The sequence below is a fragment of the Sapajus apella genome, unplaced genomic scaffold (assembly GCF_009761245.1).
Source record: "Sapajus apella isolate SASKATOON/1434 unplaced genomic scaffold, GSC_monkey_1.0 scaffold8, whole genome shotgun sequence".
NCBI classification, from domain to species: domain Eukaryota; kingdom Metazoa; phylum Chordata; class Mammalia; order Primates; family Cebidae; genus Sapajus; species Sapajus apella.
The window spans coordinates 2,129,851-2,145,754 of NW_022436948.1; the positions used below are offsets into that span (position 1 = coordinate 2,129,851).

The following is a 15,904-nucleotide window of genomic DNA, read 5'->3' on the forward strand; positions in this document are numbered from 1 at the left end:
TTCCAGACCCTGTCTGATTCCGGAGCCTGTCTGATTCCGGGGCCTGCTTGATTCCGGAGCCTGTCTGATTCCAGGGCCTGCCTGATTCCAGACCCTGTCTGATTCCGGAGCCTGTCTGATTCCGGGGCCTGCTTGATTCCGGAGCCTGTCTGATTCCAGGGCCTGCCTGATTCCAGACCCTGTCTGATTCCGGAGCCTGTCTGATTCCGGGGCCTGCCTGATTCCAGACCCTGTCTGATTTCGGAGCCTGCCTGATTCCGGGGCCTGCCTGATTCCGGGGCCTGCCTGATTCCCTGACAGTAGGGAAAGAGCCCCTAAAAATGCGAGACGGGACTGGTCAGCACCCACAGGACTCAGGGCCAAGCCAGGGGCCTGCCTTCCCCACCCAGGCCTCGGTCCACACTCTCCTTGGGACCTGGGGTCACACGTGTCAGGCAAACCCACCACAGGCTCCCTAGCATGGAGAAGGGGTGGCAGGAGGACGCCAATTGACACGTGAGCCCAGGCCCACCAGCCAGGCCAGCAACAGTTCACCTGCCCCCCCCCGCATCCATCAGAGAGCCAGGACGGCACCGGTCCGTCACCCACGCTTCCTCATCCTTTGCTTTTAGCCCCGCGTCCTCCAGATAGAAACCCCCGCAGGCCCGGGTACTCCATTGTGTCAGTGCCCACTTCCTCCAAACAGTGGAACCAGACCCCCCCGCCACGTGCTGGGCCTGTCTGGACCACCAGGACCACGCGGCCCCATGCCAGCACCGGCGCACTCTGTTCTAGCTCTCACCGGAAGGGTAAGCGGCGCTGGAGGTCTCTGTCCTCCGAGCATACCGACATTCAGGCAGCGTGGCATGAGGGAAGCAGGCAGGGATGGCACTGCCTCCACTCACACACTGGGCCCGACTCCCCACCCTCCCCACATCTGCACAGGAGAGCACAGCAAAGCCCACCAAGAACCTCACAACGCAGATGCCCCCGTGACTCACTCTGCACACACTGGGCACAGCAGGACCAGCATGCACACTGGACAGGCTCTCACCTCCCACTTCAGGTCGCCTGATGCCTTCCAAACAGAAACCACCTGAAACTGCTAATCATTTTTAAGCATCTCCTTGGTGAAACATCTCTACATTCATACACTTCAGTCAACACACAGTGTACACTGAGAACTCATTTGCTCCCCCCAAAATACTCAAAGTACTTTAAAATATAAACACTCATGAAAAAGACAATAAAAAATAAAATCAGGAATTACTGTCATATAGGTGGAGGTAATATCTAACCTGAATGTGAAGTAAGGTAAGAAATCTGAGCACAAATTATCTCTGAGATCCCTGGCAGCAAAGGTGAAAATAGAGAGTTTCTGTTGCTAGAGAAACTGAAGCATCCCATTGACTGGCCTTGAAACATCAAACACCAGTACTCCTGGCCTTGGAAAAAGAGCTGTTTTAGATCTCAGTGAGTAGAAAAGCAAGGCACAGGGCCAGGCGCGGTGGCTCACACCTGTAATCCCAGCACTTTGAGAGGCCGAGGTGGGAGGATCACTTGAGGCCAGAAGTTCGAGACTGGCCTGGCCAACATGGTGAAACCCTGTCTCTACTAAAAATACAAAAGTTAGCTGGGTGTGGTGGTGCGTGCCTGTAATCCCAGCTGCTCGGGAGGCTGAGGCAGGAGAAGTGACTGAGCCCGGGAGGTAGAGACTGCAGTGAGCCGAGATCGCGCCAGGGCAGGGCCTCCCGAAACAGGCACAGCCAGAGGGGCAGGCAGCAGGCAGGGCCCGGGTGTGTGGCTGCTGCCTGCCCCTGGGCGATCGACCTTGGACTTCTCACAGGTCTCTCTTGGTACTGCTCACCCCATCACTGGACTGAAATTTTGGCACTACAGTTACTCAAAACAAACATTGTGAGAATAAAGGACAGTTTGAGCAGCACAGCCCACTTAGCTCTCTAGAAAAACCTGGTCTCTGTTACTTTGCTCTGGAAACAGGGCTTATGTTCCAATGTACTCGGAACATTGTAACAGGGCTCATGTTTACCCACAATGCACTCTGTAGGCAAACAAGGGCAAGCCAGCTCCCCAGCACAGGACTTATCAGCGCCTTCAGCAGGTGAACCCGCACCCAAGCCCCCTCTCGTGAGCCCTCACACTGTGGAGTGTGCCCTGCCTCCTCCGAGTGCATAACCACAGCCTGCAGCCCTGTGTGGCAGAGGCTGGCACGGCAGAAGGAAAGCAGACTGCCACAATGGACGGCCCAGGCTGAAGTCCCATTGGGATCATTTCCAGATGGTGTGGTCACAGGCAGTCACTCCGTTTCTCTAAGCTTCAGGTTCCTCATCCGTCAAGCGGATCAGATGGCAAAACCTCCCTGCCTGGACGTGCTGCTGCACCCGAGTGCGGGGGTGGGGCACAGCATACATGTCTGTGACACCTGCCTCAGGGGACAGCAGAAGCAGCATCAGTCACCACCTGTTACAGAAGCGGCAGCAGCCACCGACGAGGGTCTGCCAGAACAGACACTAGGGCACCGGGCCAAGGGGGTCCTTCGAGGTGGGTGCGCTGGGCAGAGACTTCAGGTACTCCAGGTGCCTGCGGGCATCCTCCTGGTTGTGGCGCACATAGTACACGACGTAGGTGATGACCATGGCGAACCAGCCGAACATGGTGACCAGCATGGCCACATCGGTGGTCCTGTGGGGGACACTGCAGAGGCTGGCACCTGCGTCCAGAGCCTGAACCAGAGGCTTCCCCACGAACTCCTCCTGCACCGAGGTGTGGCAGGCGATCTCGTCCACGGAGTCGGGGTCCAGCTTCAGCTCCCACAGGGCCTCCTGCAGGGCGCACTCACAGTGCAGGGGGTTGTGGGACAGGCGTACCTTGGCGCCGAGCTTGCCCAGGGCATCCTTGGGGATCCGCTGGATACGGTTGTAGGACAGGTCCAGCAGCCGCAGGCCCCCAGCCAGGCCCGTGAAGGTGGCAGGCCCAATGGCCTCGATGGCGTTGTGGGACAGATCCAGCTCCCTGAGCCGGTGCAGGTGCTGGAAGGCCCCATCCGGGAGGTGGGAGATCTGGTTGGCGTGGAGCTTCAGGAGCACGGTGTCGGCGGGGATGTCCTGGGGGACCTCCTGCAGGCCCCGAAAGCTACAGTCGACAGCCACGGACCCCACGTGGTCAGGGCACTGGCAGGGCTGTGGGCAGGAGTCGCCCAGGTGCAGGCAGAAGAGGAGGAAGAGGCAAGACGCCCAGGCGAAGACCAGCGGCAGCGAGGGGCGAGGTGGGCCCATGGAGCCCATCCTGACCTGGCCTGGGGCAGGGACACGTGCCCTCTGCTACGGCCTGGGGATGGAACTCTTCGCAGGGACAAGGCCTCCTCCAACCAGAGGCAAACCCGCCGTCCTGCCCCGCTGGGAGAAGCAGTGCGCTCCACTCTCGCAGCTCTGAAAGGGAAGAAGCAGGAAGGAGGGAGGTGGTCAGTGCTGCCTGCTGCAGTCACCTGGGAAACGCAGTGGGGACGGTGCCGAGTGCTCACTAAAGGGTCTGGGGTGGGGAGGCGCCTCCTTAAACAGCTCTGCCTGTCCTTACTTCTGGAGACTCCCAGTATGTGCCCGGGAGGAGCATCGCACAAGTGCAGGGAGCTGGCACTGCCAGGGGGTCCTGCGTGACCCAGGCGGTGGTCACTGCGGCCAGCCCTGGCCACCTACCGCACCGCTGGGGACCAAAAGCCGGGCGGCCGGCAGGCGGCGGCCTGGGACCACCAAGCCCCTCCTCAGGGTGGAAGCCGGGAGGCCGGGGACCGCTGGAGCTTCTCCCGAACCCGGAGCCTGGAGCGCGGGTCAGGCCGGGCACGTGGTCGGGCACCAGCGGGCGCTCGCGCGCCAGGGGCTACTCCCGCGGCCATCGCCCGGCTAACTCCCACAATCCCCGAAAATTGGAATAACCCAGCAAGCGCTTCCCCGCCAGCCCTAACGGAGCCGCAGCTCGCACCGGGCACAGAACCGCGCCTTTCTTCAACTGCCTGAAGAACGAAACGCAGAAAACAGGGGCCAAGCCCTGCGCGCGCGGCCCGCTCTGGGCGTGGACGGCGGGGCCGCGCGCAGAGCTGCCCGGGCTGGGCGCGGACCCCGGGACCTCGAGCCTTCAGATCCTCGGCCCTGGGACCCCCGGAACCGGGAACCCCGGGACCCCGGCACTCGCGGCGGGGGATGGGCACGGTAAGCGGGGGAGCCACGCTCCCGGGGCTGGGTGAGGGCTTTACCTGCGCTGCTGCGGCTGGAGGCTGCTCTGCGAGCCGCTGCCGGGCCTCTCGGAGCCCGCCACACCCCTCCGCAACACCCGGCGCGGCGACCCCGCTGCCCCTGCGCCGGCGCCCACGACCACTCGCTGGGGAGGCCGCGGCTCCGGCCTGCGTGGGCGAGGGGCGGGGCAAAAGGCGGAGACTGGCCGTGTCGATTCCCGTGGGGCGGGGCCTAGGGGCAGGGGCGGGGCAGGGGCGGTGCATGTAGGGAAACCTGAACGGGACTTGTGGTTAGGCGGGGGCGGGGTTGGGGGCGGGGCCTGGGGCGGGGCCTGGGGCGGGGCGGGGCCCGAGGGGGATGGGGCGGGGCGTGGGAGGGGCCGGTGGTAAGGCTTTAGACGGAGCTGGTACTCAGACCCAGGTCGCAAGGGCTGTGGGCGTGGTTTTGGGGGCTGTGGGCGTGGTTGTGGCGTGTAGGCGGGGCCTACGGGCCGGGAGGCGCTGTGGGTCCAGACCCTGGCCCTCACTCTGGGCAAATCCTCTCTTCCCTCTGGCACCGGACTTCTGGGGCTTGAAGACCCTGGGTCTGCGGGAAGCCCGTGCTAGGGGGTGAGTAGGGCTTGATCTCCGTCCGTCTATGTCCTCTCCTGCCCACTACCCCAGCTCCTCCACCTGGCGTCTGACATCTCAAGGAAGGCAGGAAATGCAGGATGGGGGCATTTGAGCTGGACCTGAGCTGTTCTCATGGTTCTCAAAAAGCAGCTTTGTCGTGGCGTAACTGATAAAGCCACATATTTAAATTTGTTACGTTCTGACCCTTGGATAACCCTGTGAAACCACTACCGCCATCTGCGTAGTAAACACCTTGAGTTCCCTCTTGGTCATCTCATCACAGGCAAGCACTGATCTGCCTTCTGTCACTACTGATTACTTTGCATTTCCTGTAATTTGCATAAATTGAATCATATAGTACATACTTGTTGTGTAGCTTCTTTCACTCAGCACAAGGATTTTTTAGATTCGCCTGTGTCGTTGGGTTTATCAGTGCGTACTTCCTTTACCACCGCGTGGTACTCCAGTGTATGAATGTACCACAGTGTGCATCCATTCACCTGCTGTGGGCATTTGGGTTGTTTCTGCTGCTGTCTCTTACAGATAAAGTTTATCCAAACATTGTGTACAGGTCTTTGGATGAAGGTTTTTCTTTCTCTTGACTCCATATCTAGGAGTGGAGTGGCTGGATGCCATGATAGCCATATGTTAAACTTTTTAATAAACTGTCAAAGTGATTGTATGGTTTTACATTCCACATCCTCCCCAGCACTTGGTATGGTCGATCTTTTCAATTTCAGATACCTTAATAGGTGTGTGGCAGTGGATGGGATTGTGTTTTTAATTTGCATTTTCCCGTTGGCCAGCGGTGTTGAGCGTTGTTTCATCTGTTTATTCCCCATCTCCGTAGGAAGTGTTGAGCTCAAATCTTTTACTCACTTTTAACTGGGTTGTTATTTTCTCGTTACTGAGTTTTGGAGTTTGTTGTATATTTTGGATACAAGTCCTTTATCAGACATGGGATCTGTAAATGTTTTCACTGAGCCTTTGGATTGTGTCTTCGTTCTCTTAACAGTTTTTCCAAGAGCAGGCGTTTTTAACTTTGAGGAAGTCCAATTTATCTGTTTTTCTTATATGGATACTGCTTTATGTAAGAAATCTTTGCCTCACCCAAAGTCACAAGGGTTTTAGAGTTTTAAAGGTTTGCATTTGGGTCTATTACCTATCTTAAGTTGAATTGGGTTTATGGTATGAGATATGATTCAAGTTTATGTTTTGCGTATGTGGCGAATTAGTTTTTTCAAGGCTGTTCAAAAGACTATCCTTTCTCTGGTTTGCTGAGAGTTTTTTTAATCAGGCATAAAAGTTGGATTTTGTTTTTCTGCGTCTATTGAGAATCTTTTTGTTTGGTGGTCTGTTAATATGATAGAGTATACTGATTGATTGTAACGTGTTAAATCAATCTTGTGTCCTTGGGATATACCCCACGTGGTCATGATGTATTATCATTGTTATATGTGGTTGAATTATTTAATGGATATACAACTGCTGAGGTTACTTTATTCTTGACTGAATATACGTAGTTTGTATCACTCAAGAAATTGCCCATCTCATATACTTTGTTGAATTTATTAGCATAAAGTTGTTCATAATATTGCCTTATCCTTTCAACATCTGTGAAGTATGAAGTGATGTCACCTTTCTCATTTCTGATACTGGTAATCTGTGACTTTCTTTTTTAACTGAACAATCAGATAGAAGTTTATCAATCACATTGATCCTCTCAAAGAAATAGTTTTTTGGTTTCATTGAATGTTGTCCTTTTTTTTCATTGACTTTCACTCTTATCTTCATTCTTTCTTTTGCTTACTTTTTTTTTTTTTTTTTTTTTTTTTTTGAGACAGAGTCTTGCTTTGTTGCCCAAGCTAGAGTACAGTGGGGCAATCTTGGCTCACTGCAACCTCCAACCTCCATCTCCCAGGTTCAAGTGATTAGCCTGCCTCAGCCTCCTGAGTAGCTGGGATTACAGGCATGCACCACCACACCCAGCTAATTTTTGTATTTTTTGTAGAGACAGAGTTTCACCATGTTGGCTGGGCTGGTTTCAAACTCCTGACCTCATGTGATCTGCCCACCTCAGCCTCCCAAAGTGCTGGGATTACAGGTAGGAGCCATCGCACCAGCCGCTTTTGCTTACATTGGGTTTGACTTTCTCTTCTTTTTTAGGTTTCTTAAGGTGGAAGTTGGCGTCACTGATCTGTGACCTTCTTTACTAGTATAAGCATTTAGTACTATAAATTTCCCTCTAAGTCCAGCTTTAACTGCATCCCAGACATTTTGACATATTGTATTTTTGTTTTCATTAAGTTTATGATAATTTACAATTTTCCCTCTGATTTCTTTTTTGATCCATGAGTTTAGAAGTGTGCTATTTCATTTCCAGATATTTGGGCATTTTCCAGAGCTCTTTCTGCTATTGATCCTTAATTTAAATCCATTGTTGTCAGAGGACACAGTCTACGTTTTGGATCCTTTTAAATTTATTGAGACTCATTCATGGCCCCAAATATGGTTGGCAGTTATTGTATGTGCACTTGAATTTGTGTTCTGTTGTTCAATGAATTATCCTATAAATGGCAACAACTGTGTTATTTGAGTAGCCTAAATTATCATCCACTCTCTGGCTACTTGCTCTGCTAATTACTGAGAGACCAGCCTGGGCAACACAGTGAGACACCATCTTTACAAAAAATTAGCCATGCATGGTGGCACGTGCCTGCAATCCTAGCTGCCTGGAAGGCTGAGGCAGGAGGATTTCTTGAGCCCATGAAGTCAAGGCTGCAGTGAGCTTTGATTGTGCCACTGCATTTGAGCCTGGGCAACAGATGCAATCGGAGGTTTCCACACCACTATCAAGCAAACAAATTCTTGATAATGGTATCAAAACCTCTGACTGCAATTTCAGATTTATCTGTAATTTTTCCTTGCAGCTCTCTCAGCTTTTACTGCATGTGCTTTGAGACCCTGTGCTCACATTTGCATGCTCTTGAGGGGTTGACCCGTGTGTCATCATGAAATGACCCTCTTCATCCCTAAACTCTGACTTGAAATTGACTCCTGCTTTCCTTCTATTAGTTTAGCTCGGGATAACTTCTTTCACCTTTTTACTTTTTACCTAGTATGTCTTATACTTAAATTAGCTTCCTTGGAGATTTCCGTAGGATCAAAGTATCTGCTTCAACATATTTATTAACTTTAAAAAAGTGATAACCGATTTTCAGTGGAGAAACCACCTCATCCACGTGGCAAAGCTCGGCCATCAGCAGCGAGGCAGACTGGCATCACGTACCCTCGATACAGCACTCTGAGAAGGACGTAATTTCTCTGATATTCCTGCCAAAAAGGCATCGCCCCATTCCAATCTCAAGAACACCCAGACATACCCCAACTGAGAAACACTCTACAAAGTGACTGGTCAGTGCGTTCAAAGGCAAAAAGCTCATGGAAGACAAGAGAAGACAGAAGTGACAGCTGAATGCAGCATGGAATCCTGGAAGGGACAAAGAACACGAGCAGAGGACCTGCAGAAGCTGAGTGGGGGCAGCAGTCCGGCTTGCCCGGCTTTGCGGGGGTGACTCTGGCCTTGCTGACCTTGTTTTGAGGTGAGGATCGCTCTGGCCAGCGGGTGTGTGCTGATTCTTCCCTGGATGCTCTAGCCGGCCCTGTTCCTCTGACCTGTCTCCCACCTCAGGTCTTCCTCAGGATTCCGTGTGTGTTCCCCGCCTGGCTTCTCAGCAGTGGCTTTGCTGCCCTTTCAGTGGCTGCCCCAGGGCAGAGCGTGACCCACCCCCTGCTGCTCTAGCCCCAGCGGGTCAGGCGTATGATAAGATCCTCCAAGCAAGCGCCACTGCCCTTGCCTGGACCCCACACTGTCACCATGACACCTTCTCATGTGTCATAAACCCCACAACACACTGTTAGGATTTTTGCTTTAAATCAGCAATTATCTCTTAAAGGGATTAAAATAATGTGAACTGTGAAGCTGATATGTTAAAAACGGAAGAGACACCAAACCCAAACATTCTGGGATATTTAAAATATTTAAATCAGATGAATTCACACAGTTGCCACTGAACACTGCCGTGTAGACAGTGAGGAATGAATCCGCAGACGTTACAAAGAGCGAAGGAGGCCAGGTTCTGCTTCGGGAGGTTCAGGAGCAGATGAGGCTGGTGGTGGGGTAAGAAGGTCAGGAGCATGCGGACAGCCATGCAGGGGGCTCCAGGGCTCTGGGGGGTTGGAGAGGACCCGGTGCTGGCTGTTGACATAAGCAAGAACCCATCTGCTGCTCACACCTAGGAGGTGTGTGCGTGACTAAGTGGGCATTATGCCACCGTCAAGACGTTGCGGATGTGCGGCATGCTTGCTGGTCTGGACACTTCCAGGTATTGACAGCATGTGCACTGATGGGCCGATGGAGAAGTCAGGGGCGCTTGCATGAAGCCACACAGTGAGCGCCTTCTTTGGGTCCCGTGGGTCCTGCGTGTGTGGCCGCCCCATTTGGTGAAGGCGTCAGCGGACTGCCAGAGCCCTGCACACAGCCTGGCAGTGCTCTCAAAAACACCACCTCCTCCTGCCTCCCTGGTCTGAGCGCTGTGGCCTCCCTCATGGCTGGGATTGGGTTCCGGGCTGAGCATCTCACACCCTTGTCTGCCCGGAATCCAGCCTTGTGGTCTGGGGTAAAACGCAGCCACGAGAGCGTCCAGACCGGCGAGGTCTGTGTGTCTCACTGGGGATTGGCATGGAGGAGCTGCAGCTGTGGCATCTGCGGGGCTGGGACACCCGCAGGCCAACGATTAAAATGTCCTGAGTGAGGGGGCCAGGGCTGCCCACGCCACACTCAGAGACAAGGCGGCCTCATATGAGCCCCACCCTGCTGCCACGGCTGGCTACTGGGTGCAGGCTGACCACCCCACAGCCCCTGCCTCCACACTCACCCCTCCGGGCCTGGCCCCTGCCTGTCACCCAGCATGGAGACCCTCAGACAGAGCCCCCGCCATCTCACAGGCAGGACAGGGGCAGCACCGTGGCGAGGGCCGGCCGCAGCAGCTACACTCCCCAGGGCCTCCGCCCGCGTGAATTGCCTTTCAGCCAATTGGTCCTCAGTGGCTTTGGCCAGACTGAGCCTTCCCCTAAGCTCCCTGAATCCCTGGATTTCTCTGTCAATCTTGAAAACCTGGACTGGCGATGTTCCCTCCTGGGCGTGCCAGCGCTGTCTGTACTGCCTGGCCGTCCTTCCCGGAGTCCCTCCAGCCGCCTGAGCCACCTCCTTGCCCCTGGCTCCCAGCCTGCCCCGTTTCCTGGGGTCCTACCTTGGATGTCCGGAGCCCCCCTCGTTGTGGGCTCTCCCGCACGCCCCACCCATCGCGACCTCTGGCTTTCCCTTGCTCCAAGTCGTCTAAGCTTTGTCAATTTTGTTGCTGTCTTCCAAGAACTGGTTTTTGAATCTATTTATCATACCAGTTCTTTATTTTTTCCTATTTCATTAAAATCTTGACATTGTCTTCATCTGCGCCTCTGGGTTTATTTTGTAGCTATTTTTTGAGCCTCTTGAGTCATAAACTTAGACCATCTATTTCTGTCTTTTCATTCTCAAACAAGTGCATTTAAGGTTATGAATGTTCTTCTGAAAACCCTCCAGCCGCGCCGGAGAGAAGCACCCGCCGGGTGGCACGCACCCTCTCATTCTCTCTCACGTCTCATTTCTCCCCCACTGGACCTCCAGGGTGTCCCAGCTGGAGGCAGTGTAAGGGGGCCCCTGGGGGTGCTGCCGCAGCCCCTATGGCTCTCCAGAGACAACTCCTGCTTTGTTAGGGAGGACGGCATGCCCAGCTCAAAGTCCCCACTTCCTTCCCCCAGATCCCTGTGGCTGAGTGTCAGGGCAAAGTCCAGTCTCCCAGTGGCCCTGCCCTCCCCACGATCACCCAGCCCGGGAAACAGAAGGAGGTGAGGCCTCCTGTGCACGAGGTCGGGTGGTGAGGGCAAAAGCCCCTCACAGGGGGCAGAGCCAAGGAGGGCTGCATTCCCAGCAGGGCCCGCCGGCCGACAGCGCCATTGTGGAGCTGGCCAGGGGCTGGGTGCTCAGGGCCTGAGGGTGCTCAGAGCTCCACTCATGCCAGCTGTCCTCTCATGGCACGCACCCCCATCGTAGCGTGACTCCTGACGCTGTGGCCGGAGGGTGTGGCCAGCAGGGTGGGGGTGCTTCGGAAGCTTGCTGGGACCCCCTCTGCGAGGTTGTGCTGTTCTGTGTGTGTCTGAAGATGACGTGTCTCCTCAGGACCTGCTTGCAGCGGAGCAGATGCACAACCACACGCTATCTGGAGCGTTTGTTCGTGTATCATTCATGTGTGTGTTCATGCACACTACATGACTTATATGCACAATATGTAATAATACATAATCCCTAAAGACACGAGTAGATATAACTGCAGGCGGGCACACGGACATCCATATTTGTAGGTACACACACGCATGCACACACTCTCACAGAGCAGACTCAGTCTCCACTGCCTAAATTCCAATTCCGTCCCATTCTCCCTGTGCTGCTCAGTCACCAGGCTGGAGTGCAGTGGCGTGATCATGGCTCACTGCAACTCGCCTCCCAGGTTCAAGTGATTCTCCTGCCTCAGCCTCCTGAGTAGCTGAGATTACAGACATGTGCCACCACGCCCGGCTAATTTTTCCATTCCTAGCAGAGGCAGGGTTTGCCATGTTGGCTAGGCTGGTCTTAAACTCCTGACCCCAAGTGATCCACCCACCTCAGCCTCCCACAGTGCTGGGATTACAGTCGTGCGCCACCATGCCCGGCCTCCTTGTTCTTCTTGATAGCTTTGATTTCTGAGAGAAATCTGAGAAGACGTCAGCTACGCCTGTGGATTTGCCAATTTCTTCTTGAATTTCTGGCCATTTTGCCTTATAAATTTGAGAATTGTGCCTTATGTATTTATAAATATTTTTGCCTTATATATTCACGGTGTTAGATGGTAGACCGTGATTGTGGCATCTTCTTGATGCATTTCTGCCTTTGTCCAATTACCTTTGTCTTTGTTCCTTAAAAGGACAAACTCCGCCTTTAGCTCTGTTGGTCTTGACAGCCGTTTCCATGGCTTGATTCCTGAGAGCTTTGCCTGATGCAGGCATCCCCAAGTTTTTGTTTTGGGTGTTACGTTTTTATCCTAATATGAGACTCGCCATGTCCATGTGTGGTCATCACTGTCACGGTTTGACTGTTTTCTGGCATCTTATTTCATATTAACCATTCTTTTTTTTTTTTTTTTAAAGATAGGGTTTCACCATCTTGGCCAGGCTAGTCTTGAACTCCTGACCTCAGATGATCTGCCCGCCTTGGCCTCTCAAAGTGCTGGGATTACAGACATGGACCGCCTTGCCCAGCCCATACTAACCATTCTTTCGTGATTTTTCTTTCCTTGATTGTGTGTTTCATTTTATTCCTCCGATGGTTTGAAGTCATTCCTCTATTCCACCCTTCTAGCCTACTTCCTGCATTTGTAAGCCCACTGTCCCCGGCTCTCACGTGTGGCCAGCGCCTGGTTCTTCTTCCGGAGCAAGACGGGAAGCCCCATTGCACGTTAGCTGCCTTCACAAGCCTCCTCTGCCACCTGTGCTGAGGCCGTCCGGGATTTTAATTCTAGGCTATTATTAAATTTCTGTAAAATCATTTGAACTCTGCTGAGATAGAATTCACAGCTAGAAATTGTGCGCAGTTAAGGTGTACGACTTGATGTTCTGATCCACGCTGTGGACGACGCTGCAGTCAAGTTCATCCACGTGCTCCTGCCTCACAGCCACTATTAGGGTGTTGCAAAAAGTAACTGTGGTTTTAGCCATTAGAAGCAATTACTTTTGCACCAACCTAAAATTCTTTTCTTTTTTTTTTTTTGGCCACCTAGGCTGGAGTGCTGTGGTGCAATCTTGGGTCACTGCAGCCTCTGCTTCCCGGGTTCAATCAATCTTCCCACCTCAGCCTCCCCAGTAGCTGGGACTACAGGCACTCGACACCATGTCCAGCTAATATTTTTCTTTTTCCATTTTTAGTAGAAACGGGGTTTTGCCATGTTGCCCAGGCTGATCGCAAGTGATCCGCCCTCCTTGGCCTCCCAAAGTGCCGGGATCACAGGCTTGAGCCACGGTGCCAACCTCTTTTCCTTGTGTGTGTTGAGAAAGATGGATCCTCTTAGCACATTTCCAGCGTCCAATACAGCTGTGTTAACTGTGGACACAGGCAGACAGCCCTCCCCAGAAACCGCATCTGCCGGCACCTTGGTCATGCACTTCCAGCCTCCAGAACCATGAGAAAAAGCGTATGCAGGGTGAGAGCAGCCAGCCTGTGGCGTGTTGCTGTCGCAGCCTGGGCAGGCTGCAGGGGTGTGTGCTTTGTCCTGATTCGTTTTGTTTTGTTTTCTGTAAATCACCTCTGAGAAGCTCTTTCAGGAAGGAGGTATGGGTGACACTTTGTGTCCTTGAAGTTTGTCACTGGGTGCTGCCACCCGGAGGCCTACGTGGCCAGGTCTGTGATTCCAGACACAAAGCCAGTCACCTGGGGACTCTGCGACGCCCTCTCCTCTCACTCCGACTGCTGTGCGGAAGTCTGGGGGTGGGTTTTTTTTGTTTGTTTTTTATCACGTTGGGTTTTAAATGTTTCCGTTTGCCCTCATTGTTCTAAAATTTTTTGACAATGAAGTCGTATTGAGGAATTTTTTTTCATTGAGCTTCATCAGACCAGATTTGTTCCTTCTGCAGTTTGTGTGTCTCATTCACGGAGAGCGATTCTGCAACAGCCGCTGCTCTGGGCACCGCGCCCGCGGAGAAACCGCGAGGGGCAGGCGGAGCGTCCGTCGCGGGGTGTGGGGCCCGGGCGTGCGTTATTTCCCTCCCATCCATCCTGCTCTTCTTTGGAAACTCTTAGCATTGCAGCTGTTGGAATGTCTGGATTCGTCCTCCATTTCCTTTTTTTTTATACTTTCCCTTGATCTTTCCCTGCTGTGCACAGAAACTCATGTATTTTCATGTACAAATAAAAGGAAGCAATAACGCATCCCAGATATCTGAGGAAAGCTGGCACCCCTCGACCGCACGTTCCAGGCACACACTCATTCTTCGGCCTTTGCCTCCTGCTACTCACCCCATCACTCGGTAATTTTTTTTGGACATCACATTTTTCACGTTTATATTTTCAATTCTGTGTTAAGGCTGCAACTTCTCTGTGAATAAATAAACCTGTGGAGATGTACTGCCCTTTTCTCGAGGGTGGTGTTTGCTCTGCTTCCTCCACACCTGCTGACTTCGGGGCCCTTTTCAGCAGTGATGGGTTTTCCTCAAACATTCAATTGTTCCATGAAAACGGGTTGGGTGCATATTTAAACAATTTTAGGTTAAAATTGGTTGGCACCCAAAGTAACAGTGTCACAGTGTATTCCCATTTCACATAAGAAAGGACTCTGGAGGGAGGGCTCCTGAAGCACCTCTCACCTCCCACTCCCCCACACCAGGCATGTGCCTCACATTCTTGTGGCCCCAGAAGGCTGCTGGAGCTCTGGCCATCGTGTCTGCATTCAGCTAGCTTTTGCTCACCCTCTCGCCAGCCCCCACCCAGATCTTGCTCACTGTGAGCTCTTCCCTTGGGGACAGTGGGCCATAACCACGGTTCAAAGCACTCTCGCTCCCTTCAATGCCATGGTCCTGGATGAGGGCACCGCCTGCTCCCCACTGCCCACAGTGGGCTGGCCCACATCTGGGCTGGGGAATGTGCCACTGCCTGGCTTCCGTTTGCTGTGTGTTCTGCCCTTGGAGTCTCAACACTCATCCACCTCATCCCAAAAGCCACCGGCGTCCTCTGCTGGAATGCCTGCTTTTCCCCGCCTCCAACCCGGTCTGGCTCCTACAGTCCTGAGTGGACTTCATCCTGCCTCCAGGATTGTGAGGTCCTCAGGCAGGGATGGGCCTTACTCATCACTGCACCCCTCAAATCCCAATCCCCAGGGCACAGACAGGCTCAGCAACCGGGTAGGCATGAATGAGTGAATGATCAGAAGACCTCGTGCTTGACTCTCAAAACATCAGAGGTCAATCCGGCATTTCATGGCTTCCCATTTGGTTCTAAGGGCTGCTGACCTCTGTGGCTGCCACGTGGCACAGCCAAGGAGAGCTGGGTTCGGGCCTGGCTTCACCAGCGGCTGCTGAGAGGCCTGAGCAAGCCCTCTGCCCTCTCTGCATCCCAGGTCCCTTCTATAAAGGGAGGAAAGACTTCCTCCCACAGGGCCGCTGTTAGTGTGTGGCTGGGCCCAAGCATGTGTCCACAGACAGCCCAGCCACAGGGCCCTCTGGGGGTGCTGCTGGAGGAGGGTGCAGTCCCGGGTTGGAGGAGCACCGCCTCTAGGAGCGGGCAGAGCAGGGGGCCAGTGGTGACGGGGGAACGGTTCGTGAATGTGCTGTGGCCACCGCACTGTGCCGCTGAAGTGGTTCCAGTGGTGAAGTTCATGGCGCGTGTGTTGTAAGTGAGAAGAGCAGACGCCTGTCCCCTTGGTGTTCTCCCACTCTGGTCTGACCCCCAGGCACAGCCCCCACCCTTCACTGGGTGCCACCTTCAGCATGAGCATTTCTAGATCCTGCAGACAGAGCCGAGACCTGCCCTGGACAGTGGAACCTCAGCCCGGTGGTGCAGCCAGAAACAGGAGCACTGAGCACAGCATGGTCCCAGGCAGAGGTCTGGACCCACAGCAGCTCACTGAGGAGTCACAGGCCTTCCCTGCAGCAAGTGGAGGCTGGGTTGCACCTGGAGGCTGGGCTACACCTGGAGGCTGGGCTGCACCTGGAGGCTGAGCTGTACCTGGAGGCTGGATTATACCTGGAGGCTGGGCTGCACCTGGAGCCTGGGCTACACCTGGAGGCTGGATTACACCTGGAGCCTGGGCTGCACCTGAGGCTGGATTATACCTGGAGCCTGGGATGCACCTGGAGCCCGGGGTACACCTGGAGCCTGGGCTGCACCTGGAGGCTGGATTACACCTGGAGGCCCCACATGGAGGCTGAGCTGCACTTGGAGGCTGG

At 53.9% G+C, this 15,904-nt stretch overlaps 2 protein-coding genes across 2 annotated transcripts in view; both read right to left on the bottom strand.

Moving 5' to 3' along the window:
- Positions 1-15,904, bottom strand: part of PWP2 (PWP2 small subunit processome component) — a 613,222-nt gene that overhangs the window by 297,397 nt on the left and 299,921 nt on the right. The window lies entirely within an intron of this gene.
- LRRC3 (leucine rich repeat containing 3) lies at positions 1,080-4,414 on the bottom strand. Its single transcript, XM_032276580.1, has 2 exons — positions 4,247-4,414; positions 1,080-3,428 (listed from the first exon to the last, which is right to left on the bottom strand). The coding sequence occupies exon 2, from the start codon at positions 3,282-3,284 to the stop codon at positions 2,511-2,513; it is 774 nt and encodes a 257-aa protein (XP_032132471.1). The 5' UTR covers positions 3,285-3,428; positions 4,247-4,414; the 3' UTR covers positions 1,080-2,510.